At 41.8% G+C, this 14,043-nt stretch overlaps 1 protein-coding gene across 6 annotated transcripts in view; it reads right to left on the reverse strand.

The window, feature by feature from the left end:
• The window catches only part of usp19 (ubiquitin specific peptidase 19), a 217,995-nt gene that overhangs the window by 11,197 nt on the left and 192,755 nt on the right, over positions 1 to 14,043 (reverse strand). For all 6 annotated transcript variants that reach the window (XM_059943872.1, XM_059943873.1, XM_059943870.1 and 3 more), the window contains 4 exons: positions 9,966 to 10,182; positions 8,199 to 8,351; positions 4,622 to 4,785; positions 641 to 819 (listed from right to left, as the gene is read on the reverse strand). In XM_059943872.1, the coding sequence (XP_059799855.1) occupies positions 641 to 819; positions 4,622 to 4,785; positions 8,199 to 8,351; positions 9,966 to 10,182 (713 nt within the window). The remainder of the gene's footprint in view (positions 1 to 640; positions 820 to 4,621; positions 4,786 to 8,198; positions 8,352 to 9,965; positions 10,183 to 14,043) is intronic.

A 14,043-nucleotide genomic window follows, 5' to 3' on the forward strand; every position in this document is an offset into this window, starting at 1 on the left:
TCCTCTTACCTACCACTCCATCTGCCTGCTATAGAAGGATATGGGAAATGTACTGCTAAAGAGGATAATGATTTGTATCCTTCTGCATGACTATGCAGTGATGTGGTCACAAAATCAGCTCAGTTGGCACCTCTGAAGCAGAGCAAATAACCTTGAGAAAAGTGGAACATATTTCAACCACAAAATGCTGGAGGAACTCAGCAAGTCAGGGAGCATCTAATTGCTGAAGTGTTTTAGCCTGAAACATCAACTGTTTATTCTCCATAGATGCTGCCTGATCTGTTGAGTTCCTCCAGCATTTTGTGTGTGTTGTTTTTCAGCACCTGCAGATTCTCTTGTGTTTAACATATTCCAATCAACTTTCACTGTAAACACCATGGCTAACTTGAGAGATGTTTATTATGGCACCTGTAATTGCTCAATGGTCAGGGTAGTACATATTAATTAATTAGCAAGTCTGGGAAACGGCACATCAAATAGCTACACCCTTCTTGATTATGGAAGAGAAGGAATGATACTATAGCACTGAGAGGTGGCAAGTTTGATGTCAGTCTCTAGACAGGCAACAAAACCAATAGATAGCATCTGTGACAAAAGACTGAAGAGCAGGGGAAAGAGATGCCCCACCCTGTCTACAAACCTGGGAGGCTGTTCCATCCGTCTCTGCTGGGCACTCTGCTCCCCGAGTAGCAGCTCTTGTCCGTGAAGGCCTCACTACGGGAGAATTGCGGCGGCGATAGAACAGCACGTAGGCATGCCGAGCTACCACTTGGCTTTCATCAACCGTTGTGACAGTGCTGTCGTCAAAGAGGCGCCAACCTGAGCAGACAGCACAGACAATGCATCAACTTAGTTGCCATCCTGAAGCTAGTGATTCCCACGTTGTCCATCGACACGGCTAGAGCTAAAACAGATGGGGAACTGAGGGAGATGATACACATGTGATAGAGAACACACAACAGTACAGTTCTCAGTGTATGTGTCCACTATGATGCCAATCCAAACTCATTGCATCTGCCGCACACGGCCCATTCCCCAGTTGTTCATGTGTCCATCTGAATACCTCTTAAATTTTGACATTGTATCTGCTTCCAGCACCTACCCTGGCAGTGTTTTCCAGGCAAGTGTGCTAACTGCGTTCTTCTCTGTGTTACTATTTTCAGGGAGCACAAGATTCCTTGTACATCAATACTCCAATAGGTCCTGCCATTTACTGTACAGTTCCCAAAGCGCCAAACCTCACATGTTGGTGAGGTTTCTCATCTGTGGTGTCTCACCTATTCAACTAACTTATCTCACTAGTCTACACAGAAAGACAGGGATAGGCTTGCCTTCAGAATGGGAACCACTGAATCCTAGAGCAATTCATTGTAATGAGGACTTTTAGATAGCAGGAACCAAACAGATGTATTTATGGTTGTTTTACAACACCACAGGACTATTTCCTCTCTACCATTTATCACCCAACCTGCACCATTCAATCTGTAAATGGAGTTTACTCACAGCACTCTTTCACTTTTGCTTAAAGCAGACTTTCTACAAACAAACAATGTATTTCTTAGACATCAAATAAGCAAAATACTTAATTCGGCATCAGCTGGGCGAGGTACTTACACTATGTACACAGAATAACCCAAGACATGCTGCCCGCAGCTCTTCATTATCAATACTTTTAAGGCCAGTAGAACCTGATGAGATGCTGTGCATTTTTAGAGGGATATTTATAGGGGACATTAGAACAGAGAACACTACACCTTTGGCCCATGATGTTGTACCAACCCTTTCACTTACTCCACTAACCTGTGAGTGTGAGTGAAGGCCTCCATTGGTCAGAGTTAACCATGGATATTGTCCTAGCTGCCTAGATATACAAGCCAGGGCTGTACAATATGAAGAGCAAGCCGTTGCCCATGTAACAAGCTCCCTCTCTCCACACATCTGATGAACTCAAAGGAATGGCAGAGACCGATACAAGTTAGTACCAGCAGTGTTGCAGGAGTTGCCTGTCAACATTGATCACAAGGTAGGACTGCCAAAGGAACTCCAGCTCCGGACTTTTCCCCTCATGAGCGGGTAAAGCTGCAAATCAGCAGGGGTTTCCTTCTCCTGGATGAGTTGCCAACCATGGCTAATGAGCCCCATCTGCCCGAAGTGACTGGCTTTAAGGTGCCAGTAACCCACCTACGCTCCCTCTCCTGTCAGTAGAAATGGCTTCACCAGGCTTAATAACTAAACCATATGTGAAGGCCAGGAGTTGGACTTGGTTGTCAGAGGCTATTTGAGCCTCCCACAAAACCCCTCCATTTTTCTATCATCCATGTACCTATCTAGAGTCTTTTAAATGTCCATAATGTATGTATCTGCCTTTACCACCACCACCCCTGGCAGGATGTTCCATGTACCCACCACTCTACCTAACTCTGACATCCCACTAATCAGTAAGAAGCAGCCATTTTGCTGAAGGTTTAGGTACAATAGGCAGGATCTATATGAAGTGTCCCTGCATCATACACCATCCACAGAAACAGATGGGTATTCTTATTCATCTGAAACTGGTGGTTCAACAATGAGTTACCAATTTCCAAATCAGCACACACAAAAGAAGAACTTGGGACTGACGAAGGGTCTCAACCTGTAAACTTCCCTCTGAAGATGCTGTCCGATCTGAGATTCTCCAGTATTTTGTGTGTTGATTCAGATATCTGGCATCTGCAACTCTTGTGAGTCTTACTAATTTCCTGATACTTGAAACAGAATTTAAGTTCTCCAAATGCTGGTGTGAGCTAATTGTCTCATGAGGACAAGTTGGACAGATTTCAGTCGAGACAAAACCGTGATGAATCAAGGCATATGAACTTTACTTTGAGGGTCATGAGTTTTTTTTTAAAAAAGAGACCTCCCCCTCAAAGGGTAAAGAAAACAGCTGAATATTTTTAAAACAGAGTTTGATAGATATTCAATTAAAAGTTGAAATTTATCATGGGTCATAAGATAGTAGGGGTGCAGAAGATGAGAAGACATTAATAGCAGAGATAGGCAATTCGACCCATAGTCTCTTCTGCCATTCAATCATGGCTATATATATTTCCTCTCAACCCAAGTTTCCTACCCTTCTCCCTGTAACCTGTGATGCCCTGCCTAATGGCGTTTGCTTTAAATATACCCAATGACCTGGCCTCCACATGCATCTGTGGCAATGAATTCCAAAGATTCACCACCCTCTGGCTAAACAAATACCCTCTCATTTGTTCCAAATGGATATCTCCCTATTCAGAGGCTGTGTCCTCTGGTCATGAACTCTCCCACTGTGGAAACCTCCTCCCCACACCCACTCTATACAGAGCTTGTCTTGCAAGGGGAGGTTTCTTTGGTGCAGAAGAGCCTGAGGGGTGAGCTTTATAAAAGAATGAGGGGCTTAAGGAGCATGGTCACAGGATTGGTGAGGGTATAAGCTTAAGGAGAGAGGGGTAAGATTTACAAGGGATCGATGAGTAATATTCTCACATAGGGTTTGGTGGGTACATGGAACAAGCAAATTGGAAAAACAGCCAAAAACATGGCAGATGGAATACAGTGTCGGGAAACGTATGATAATGCATTTTGGTAAAAGATAGTGTGGATTATTGAAACAGGGAGAAGGTTCAAACGCCAGAGGTACAGAGGGACTTAGGAGTCCTTGCGCAAGACTCCCAGAAGGTTAATTTGCAGGTTGAAACTGTAGTAAAGAAGGCAAATACAATGTTGGGATTTATTTCAATAGAAATAAAAGCAAGGGAATAATGCTGAGGCTTTATTAGACACTAGTCAGGCTGCACTTGGGAGTATTGTCTATAGTTTTGGATCCCCTATCTCAGAAACAATGTGCTGTCATTGGAGAAAGTCCAGAGGACATTCATGAGGATGATTCTGGGAATGAGGCAGTTAACATATGAGGAGTGTTTGGCTGTTTTGGGTCTGTACTCATTGGAATTTAGAAGGATGTGGTGTGGCGGGGGGCGGGGGAATCTCATTGAAACCTACCAAATGTTGAAAGGACTATATAAGGTGGATCTGGAGAGGATGTTTCTTCTGGTGGGGGTATCCAGAACCAGAGGGCACAGCCTCAAAATTGAGGGGTGACCTTTTAGATCAGGGGTAAGGAAAAATTCTTTTAGCCAGAGAGTAGCAAATCTGTGGAATGCTCTGCCACAGACTCTGGTGGAGGCCAAGTCTGTGGGTATATTTAAGGTGGAAGTTAGTTTCCTGATCGTTCAGGGCATCAAAGGATATGGCGAGAAGGCAGGTGTATGAGGTTGAATGGGATCCAGAATCAGCTATCATGGAATGGCAGAGCAGACTCGATTGGCTGAATGGCCTAATTCTGCTCCTATTTCTTGTGGTCTTATGAGATTCATTCTAGTGACAAAGCTGCCTGAAGAAGTGGTTGAGGTGGGTACAGTTTATATTTAAAGACATCTGGATGGGTACATTGATAGGAAAGATTTTGAGGAATAATGACAAAGTGTAGGCAAATGGAACTTCAGATAAACATCTCAGCATGAGTTAGTTGGGCCCAAATGTTCTGTATAATTTTGACATCATGTATCTGTAACTTGGACAGATCTGGTGGTTACCAACTCACCCACATCACTCCGCTGACTGTTCTTGTCATTAGGTAGGCGTGCATAGGCAGTGTAATGACCCCCAATCATTCCACCATAGTGATTGATTACTGCATACAGATCGTAGACAGGAGGCTGTCGGTCATCCTTCTGACCAATGCAGAACTTACTCAGGTCCAAGTTCCTTTAAGGCAAGTAGAGTGATGTTAAACAAGAAATTCCCATTTCAAGTACTGTAAAAACATTTCAAGTTCGAAGGGCAGTTTTATAAACAACTCAAAGGAATCCCATTCAGATCATCAATATCGGGCTTCATTGCCGAGGCTGTTATGCAAAGGGTAGAAAAGAGAGTGCTTCTGGTCCTCAAACTCAAGGTACAATACGTAGACAATACAAGACCATAGGATATAGCAGCAGCGTTAGGCCATTTGGCCCATCGCATCTGCTCCGTCATTTCATCATGGCTGATCCAATTTTCCTCTCAGCCCCCATCTCTTGCCTTCTCCCCATATCCCTTCATGCTATGACCAATCAAGAAACTACCAACCTCTGCCTTAAATATATATAAAGACTTGGCCTCCTCAGCTGTCTGTGGCAAAGAATACCACAGAGTCACCAACATCTGGCTGAAGAAATTCCTCATCTCCGTTCTAAAAGGATGCCACTCTATTCGGAGGCTGTGTCTTCTGGTTTTAAACTCTCCCACCATAGGAAACATCCTCTCTACATCCACTCTATCAAGGGCCTTTCAATGTATGATAGGTTTCAATGAGGTCACACCCCATTCTTCTAAATTCTAGTGAATACAGGCCCAGAGCCATCAAACACTCTTCATATGACAAGCCATTCAATCCTGTAATCATTTTTGTGAGCCTTCTTTCAACCCTCTCCAACTTCAGCATATCCTTTCTAAGATAAAGGGCCCAAAACTGTTCAAAATACTCCAAGTGAGGCCTCACCAGTGCTTTATAAAGTTTCAACATTACATCCTTGCTTTTATATTCTAGTCCTCTTGAAATGAATGCTAACATTGTATTTGCCTTCCTTACCACATATCCAACCTGCAAATTAACCTTTAGGGAATCCTGCACAAGAACTCCCTTTGTTCCTCAGTTTTTTGTATTTTCTCTCTACCATTTCTTCTACCAAAGTGCATGACCATACACTTCCCATCACAATTGCATCTGCAATTTCTTTGCCCATTCTCCTAATCCGTCTAAGTCCCTCTGAGGCTTCTCTATTTCCTCAAATACCTGCCCCTCCACCCATCTTGATATTGTCTGTAAACTTTGCAAATCATTGACATATAACTTACAAAAAATCATTCCAACACAGACCCCTGTGGAACACCACTAGTCACTGGCAGCCAGTCAGAAAAGGCTCTCTTTATTGTGACTCTTTGCCTCCTGCCAATCAGCCACTGCTTTATCCATGCTTGAATCTTCTGTAATACCATGGGCTTGTAGCTTGTTAAGCAGCCTCATGTGTAGCACCTTGTCAAAGGATTTTTGGAAAACCAAGTACATACTCCTTTGTTTACTCTGTTTGTTATTTCTTCAAAGAACCCCAACAGTTTGTCAGGCAAGATTTTCCCTTGAGGGAAAATATGGCCTATTTTATCATGAGCCTCAAGTACCCTGAGACCTCATCCTTAATCGACTCCAACATCTTTCCAACCACTGAGGTCAGACTAACTGGCCTTAAGTTTTGTTTCTTCTGCCTCTCTCCCTTCTTGAAGAGTGGACTGGCATTTGCAATTTTCCAGTCTTCCAGTGCCATTCCAGAATCTAGTGATTCCTGAAAGATCATTACTAACACTTCCACGATTTCTTCAACCATCTCTTTCAGAACCCTAGGGTGTACACTAACTGGTCCAGGTGACTTATCTACCTTCAGACCTTTCAGTTTCTCTCTGGATATGGTAACTTCACACAGTTCATGCCCCCTGACACCTGGAACTTCCACTATACTTTTAGCGTCTTCCACAGTGAAGAATAGTGCCAAATTTCTTATTCAGTTCATCTGCCATTCTGTTGTCTCCCATTCGACCCCTCCAACATCATTTTCCAATGGTCTGATATCCACTCTCACATCTGTTTCACACTTTATATATCTGAAGAAACTTTTGGTCTCTTCTTTAATATTACTGGCTAGCTTACTTATCTTTGTCATACTCAAATGAAATGAAATAGAGGATACCTTTAACCAAATCGACTATGTATTTGGTGAGATCAAGTTCACAATGGAAAGAAAAGTGAGAACCGACTTGCATTCCTGGATGTACTTGTTATAAAAGTGACGGACATCTATTGGAAGGGTACATACACAGACCAGGTATTGGACTACTACAACAACTACCCTGCCTGCCTCAAGAAAAGCTCATCTGAACAAACACACTGCAGCATCACCGAACTTTGGGCGAGGGAAGAGAAGCACTCATTTGAAGTGCTCCAGAACAATGGTTACTCACAGAATTTCATCAGGAGATGCTCACTAAGGAGAGAGAGTCATGTAGATCTTACTCAACATGCACTGAAACACACAACCTTGCCCTACATCAAGAAAATCTCAGAAATGATAGCTTAACGGTTCAAACCTCATGGCATCACAATAGACAATAGGTGCAGAAGTAGACCATTCGGCCCCTCGAGTCTGCACCACCATTCTGAGATCATGGCTGATCATTCACTATCAATACCCAGTCCCTGCCTTGTCCCCATATCCCTTGATTCCCTTATCCATCAGATATCTATCTAGCTCCTTCTTGAAAGCATCCAGAGAATTGGCCTCCACCGTCTTCAATTGCACACAAAACAACAACAACTTTTAAGGAAGCTTATCTCAAGAACCAAGGTACCAGGAAAGACAACTGACAAAAACCGTTAACAGACAAGACATCAAAATTGACAACATCTACAAAACCTTAAGAGCTAAAGAAACACAAGCCTATAGAATTCAAAGGTCAACTAACAGGGAGCTATATAAACGAGCACTCCCAGAGAGAAACACCAACAACTGTGAACTGAGGATGTCACCTCAACTGGTGATGAAATGTCTGCAAGCTAATTGCCAAGCTCAGCTAACACCACAACATCAGGCTTATTGAGTATACTCACAAGAAATTATTCTCAAATTTGTATATAACATGTATGTACTTTGATAACAAAATCTACTTTGAACTTTGAAACACAGTTACTTGCCCCAAGCCGTCAGGTTAACTTTAACATTTCCTGTCAGAATCACCTTAAGTACAGATAATCTGGTACCTAGTGTCACTTTATGTACATTCAGTCAATGTATATAAGCTCATCTTATGTTTATTATGTTACTTTATTTTTTATGCTTATTGTATTATTTTAATGTTGCATCAGTTCTGGAGCAACAACCATTTTGTCCTCCTTTACACTAAGTACTGATGAAGGATATTAAATAATATTGAATCAGCCACAATATTAAACTGAGATATTCTTCAGAGGTTGATGTGGACCTCACTATGATATTCTTTCCAAGAGCCTCAGGTCTCGGTTGCTTCCCCCTGCACTCTGATAATGAAAAACAGAATAATCAAACATGCACTGGCTTTGCTGTGCTACTTACCTGACAGGAAACTCCACCATATCATTGATTTTGTCTCTCCAGATGAAATTGCGAAAGGAAAAGCGTTTCAGTTGAATGATGAGGACATTTGGGAGCCACCATAACATCAACTGCTTGGATGCCTCCCTATGCTGTTTACATTTGGGACAGTACCTACAACAGATCAGAGGCAGGGTCAGTCTACGTTCTGTACAAGCCAAGCATGTGCAGAAAGAATAAATACACTAATCATGCAGAGAGCCTTACAGCTACCCGGGCCTTTACCCTATCAATTTACAACTCAAATCCAAACATAAAAGTAACATTAGCTACTTTTAAAGAAGTTCTATTTATTTATTGATTGTGATGCAGTGCTGATTAGTCTTCCAGTCCTTTGAGTCGCATTGCCCAGCAACCTCCGATTTAACCCTTGCTGAACCATGGGACAATTTACAATGACCACTTAACATATCAACCTGTATGTCTTTGGACTGTAGGAGGAAACCCTCATGGTCACAGGGAGAGAATAAAAACTCCCTTATTGACAGCAGTGGAGGGATTAAAGTTATTATTGCAACATCAGTAATTTGCAAAACCAATTTCAGCCAGCAGTGGTCAATAATTTGGGAGGAGATATCACTACTATTTGGGCTAGTCATGACAGAAAGTTCTTGCAAAAGAATCAATTTCAAAAGCAATGGATTATGGTCTGTCCTACCCCTGGGCACTGTCCAGTGTCAAGAATTGTACAGAGTGCTGTTCATTATAGGTTCTATCCATGGGAACTGCACAGCTTTGAGAATTGTATGGAGTACTGATCATTATTGATTTTACCCTGGGCACTGCCCAGTGTTGAGAATTTTTATAGAGTACTGATCTATTCTACCCCTTGGCATTGCTTAGCTTTGAGAATTGATGCAAACTTATTCCAGCCACTGGTGAGCATTCCATATCTGGATTATGAAAAGAGGAAAAATGCAAAGCTGAGCTCTCCCTTTTACAGAAGAAAGAACTGTCCATATTGTTAAGTCTTCTGGAACTTTCCTTTAGAATACTAGAACAGCTGCTATTAGAATAGGTGTTGTATAAACTATGGAAAGCGAGCCATGTACAGGAAGTTAACACAATGTCAGTAATGGCCATTAGTCTAGTTAAAGGGATATTGGTAGAGAGCTAAATTTGGCCAGTGCACTGGAGAAATATTTTCGAAATAGTGTTGAGATATTTTACAGCGATTGAAAGAGGTCAGGAACGCAATGTTACAACTTGTTTGAGCATTAGCATCACTGGTGGTGTAGTTGTTTCTTCAGGAGTTCTTTGAAGAATCAGTTTGAATGACTCAATGAGGAATAGCTGAATCATGTTGAGAGTAAACATTGAGACCCTTGCATAAAGTGATTTGACACAAACGACACATTTTACTCTGTGACAAGTAAAGCTAATAGAACGACAAACAGCGCAGGCCTTTCGGCCCACATTGTTATGCCGACTAGTTAACCCAGATTAAGATCCATCTAACGCTTCCCTCTGACATAACCCTGCATTTTTCTATCATCCATGTGCCTATCTAAGAGTCTCTTAAATGTCCCTAATGTACCTGCCTCTAACACCACTCCTGGAGTGCGTTCCACACCCACCTATCTCTGAGTGAAGAACCCATCCTTGATGTTCCCCTTATATTTTCCTCCAATCACCTTCAATTGATGTCCCTGGCAACCTTTATCATTCAGAACAGCACTCAAAGTCAGTGTTGAGGGTGGCGGTGTGAAGAGCTAGATGAGGTCTTACCAGGCTTCCTCAGGTGCCAGCACCTCGGGTTTAGTGAAAAGATTCAGACATTGCTCCAGTGTGAAGTAGCCGGCTTTGGCTGCTTCATTGGCTGAATTGGGATCTTCAATGTACTCAAGTTCTTTGGATTCCACCAGCACATACTCTTTCTGCCGCTCATTGTTCTTCCAAACCATTGCTAAAGAAACATTATCAGGAAGTTCCAAGGGAGCATCACCTGTGCAGGAGGGAGATGAGATGAGAAGATATTGACTATGAGTAAATATTCAATGTAGCAGATTAGACTGTACACAATTTATCATTCCAGCCCACTCTTCATGTTAATTTTGGATGAGGGGTAAATATCATCCAAACCACTTCTCTACTTATCAGCATAGGGGTCCACAGTTGATTAACGCTGCATCACTTTCCCAACACTGACCCTTCCCCCACTGGTAGTGTAACGTGCTGCCCCAGTCTTGAATGCCTTTCTTGCAGAAGCTGGTAAAATTGCTTCTTCCCAAGGAGATACTGATGCAATGCTACATTGTCATCGTAGAGAAGATCCTCACATCAGCCATTATTGGGAGCCGTTTTGGGCCCTTATCTAAGACAAGATCTGCTAACAAGGGTCCAGAGGAGGTTTACACGAATAATCCTAGAACTGAAAGGGTTAACATATGAGGAGCATTTGAATACTCTGGGCTTGTACTTGCTGGAGTTTAGAAGAATAAGAGGGGATCTCACTGAAACCTATTTAATATTGAAAGCCCTAGATAAAGTGAATGTGGATAGGATGTTTCCCATGGGGGGCGGGGGGGGGGGGGGGGGAAGTCTAGGACCAGAGGTAAAAAGGAAGTTCTTCAGAGAGGGAGGTGAATTTGTGAAGTTCATTATCATAATTGGCTGTGGACACCAAGTCATTGGGTATATTTAAAGCAGAGGTTAATAGGTTCTTGATTAGTCAAGATGTCAATGGTTTTGAGAAGAAGGCAGAAGAATGGGGTTGAGAGAGAAAATAAATCAACCATGATCAAATGGCAGAAAAAACTTAAAGGGTCAAATGGCCTAATTCTGCTCCTATATCTTCCGGTCTTATTACTGTCTGGTTTGGTTCTTTCTGAAGTGCCTCAAGACTATTGAAACAAAAACTTAATCCCACCTTAAAATTTCTTCCCCCAAGCAGGTAGTCCCCTCCCAGCTAGTACCCCCATCACTGTAAACACATGCTGGTGTTTATGTATTGATGCACATTTTATTTCACACCTGTACTGTAATCTGATTTTACTAGCTTTTATAACATATATAATGTTTTTTTAAAAAAACACACTTCTTTATAATGGCTGAATGTCTTTTTTTGTTGCATGTTACACCCTGACCACCACACCACAGCAAATTCCTAATACATGTAAATGGTGAATAAAGTTGACCCTTGACAATATGGACTCCCTCGGTACTGACACCCTGACATAGTTAAGTTTCATGGTACCGTTCAGACCATGATATCCCAGTGTAGTAGAGCCAAAGAAATTATCAGAATGCGATTGCTGTACAACTGTAAGACATGTTGGAAAGAATGCTACACCTCCACATCTCCTAATTCCCCCTTCCCACTCTCAGTCCACAATAGAGACCCATATCAGAATCAAGTTTATCATCACTCAAGTCATGGGATGTTCTTATTTTGCAGCAGTACAGTACAGTGCAATACATAAAATTACTAGTTTTGTGCAAAAGTCTTAAGACACCTTAACTATACATATGTGCCTAAAATTTTTGCACAGTACTATACAAATAATTATATTAAAAAAGTTGTAAGTACAAATATAGAATAAAATGTGCAAAAATACACGAGTACCAGTAGGTAATTATAATGTAAACAGCAGAACAAAATTGGTTTAAAGTGTTTACAGTGCAGTGATGTGATGGGGCTAATAGAAAGGGGTGGGGTGTAATTAAAATTACTGATCAGATTAACTGTCTGGGTGAGAAAGAGTTAATGGAAGATTTCACAAGGCACTGGGAAAGTTCGAAGGTGATGCGCAGGTCTCTATGCACCACAGCTAGTTCTGCTTACCGGTAGTGCACAAATTCAGAGTTGGGAATGATGGCGATGTCAAACAGCCACTCACTGTCCACCTGGGTGGCTAAGGCAGTGACAATTTACCTTTTTAATAGTCCAGTATACACAGTCTCATGCAGAAAATTATTAAAATATTACATAAAATTACTTTAAAGGGTATATGTATAAGCTGCATATGCAATGTAAATGAATTTTGTTTAGACTTGGGTCTCACTCCAAGCTATCTCATTATATAGTTCCAAATATCCCAAAATCCCAAAAAAATCCAAAATCCAAAAAATTTTGTGCTCTAAGCATTTGGGTAGGGGGTGCTCAACTTGTTGTCTTGTGGAGCTCTCCAGTTGTATTCTCACTACTCCTTCCCTATAGCCATGCCAATGTTTGACCCTCCAATATTTCTTCAATTCCCTTCTGGATTTATATCGATTACATATCAGTCACAACTACCTGGCATACAAACATTTGTATGTCACGTGACAAGTGGACCCTCATTGGTGCAAAACCAGAGCACTTGGAACATATCATCGCTACAGCTAGCCATACAGCATATCAAGCATCATTTTCTGAAAGAAATCTAATTTTCACAACTAAGATGCCACAAGGGAGGCAGGTTCAGGATAATAATGAAGGCTGTAAGCCTGGGGAGAGTTTCACTGAAACATAAATTAGAACTGAGGGTAATTTCCGTTCACACATCAGATGAGCTATATTGCCTTCTCCATTTTATTATTGGTTCTGTAAGTGATAAAGGAGCATTTCTAAATGACTGTAATTATTAAGACAGAACCAGAGTGGTCAGGCAAGTGACCCGAATCATTCGAAGGAGATTAGTTATAGTGAAAGGTTGAATAGGTTAGGACTTTATTCCCTAGAGCATCGGAGATCGAGATGAGATTTGACAGAGGTATACAAATTTACGAGGGGTGTAGATAGCGTAATGCAAGCAGGCTTTTTCCAGAGGCTAGAGGTCATGAGGTAAGGATGAAAGGTGAAATATTTAAGGGAAACATGAGGAGAAACTTCTTCAGTCAGATGTTGGTGAGAGTAGAAAAATACTCAGTAGAAGTGGTGGATGCAGGTTTGATTTCAACCTAAAAGTACATGGATGGGAGGAGTATGGAGGCTATGGTCTGAGTGCAAGCTGATGGTACTAGGTAGAATAACAGATCAGCATAGACCAGATGGGCTGAATGGCCTGTTTCTGTGCTGTAGTGCTCTATGACTCTATATTTCAGGGTATGGAACACAGTTATTGTTTGAATGATTGATTTGTTGAAAACACTAACATCTTTTTAAATATACGAAATGCAGCTTTTGATGACATGCTTCAGAACCTCATCGGGACACCAGTATCTGTTCACGTTTGGTGTTTAAACCTCGTCGGGATACCAGTATCTGTCCACGTTTGGTGTTTGAACATCGTCAGGAAACCAGTATCTGTCCACGTTTGGTGTTTAAACCTCGTCAGGATACCAGTATCTGTCCATGTTTGGTGTTTAAACCTCGTCAGGATACCAGTATCTGTCCACGTTTGGTGTTTGAACATCATTGGGACACCAGTATCTGTCCACGTTTGGTGTTTGAACATCGTTGGGACACCAGTATCTGTCCACGTTTGGTGTTTGAACATCGTTGGGACACCAGTATCTGTCCGTTTGGTGTTTGAACATCGCCGGGACACCAGTATCTGTCCGTTTGGTGTTTGAACATCATCAGGATACCAGTATCTGTCCACGTTTGGTCCATGTGCTCTCCCAAACTGTAATGTCTCCTTTTATATATGATGTTTGGATTTAGGAAAATAAACCTCAAGATATTCCAGTAAGTCTGCAGGAGAGTCCTTGACCAGAAACGTTAATCCAGTATCTCTTGAACAACACACACAAAATGCTGGAGAAACTCGAGTTGGGCAGCATCTATAGAAGGGAATAAACATTTGCCGTTTCAGACTGAGACCCTTCACCAAGACTGGAAAGGATGGGGGCAGAAGCCCGAATAAGATGGTGGTAGGAGTGG

The sequence above is a fragment of the Hypanus sabinus genome, chromosome 19, assembly GCF_030144855.1.
Source record: "Hypanus sabinus isolate sHypSab1 chromosome 19, sHypSab1.hap1, whole genome shotgun sequence".
Classification (NCBI taxonomy): Eukaryota; Metazoa; Chordata; class Chondrichthyes; order Myliobatiformes; family Dasyatidae; genus Hypanus; species Hypanus sabinus.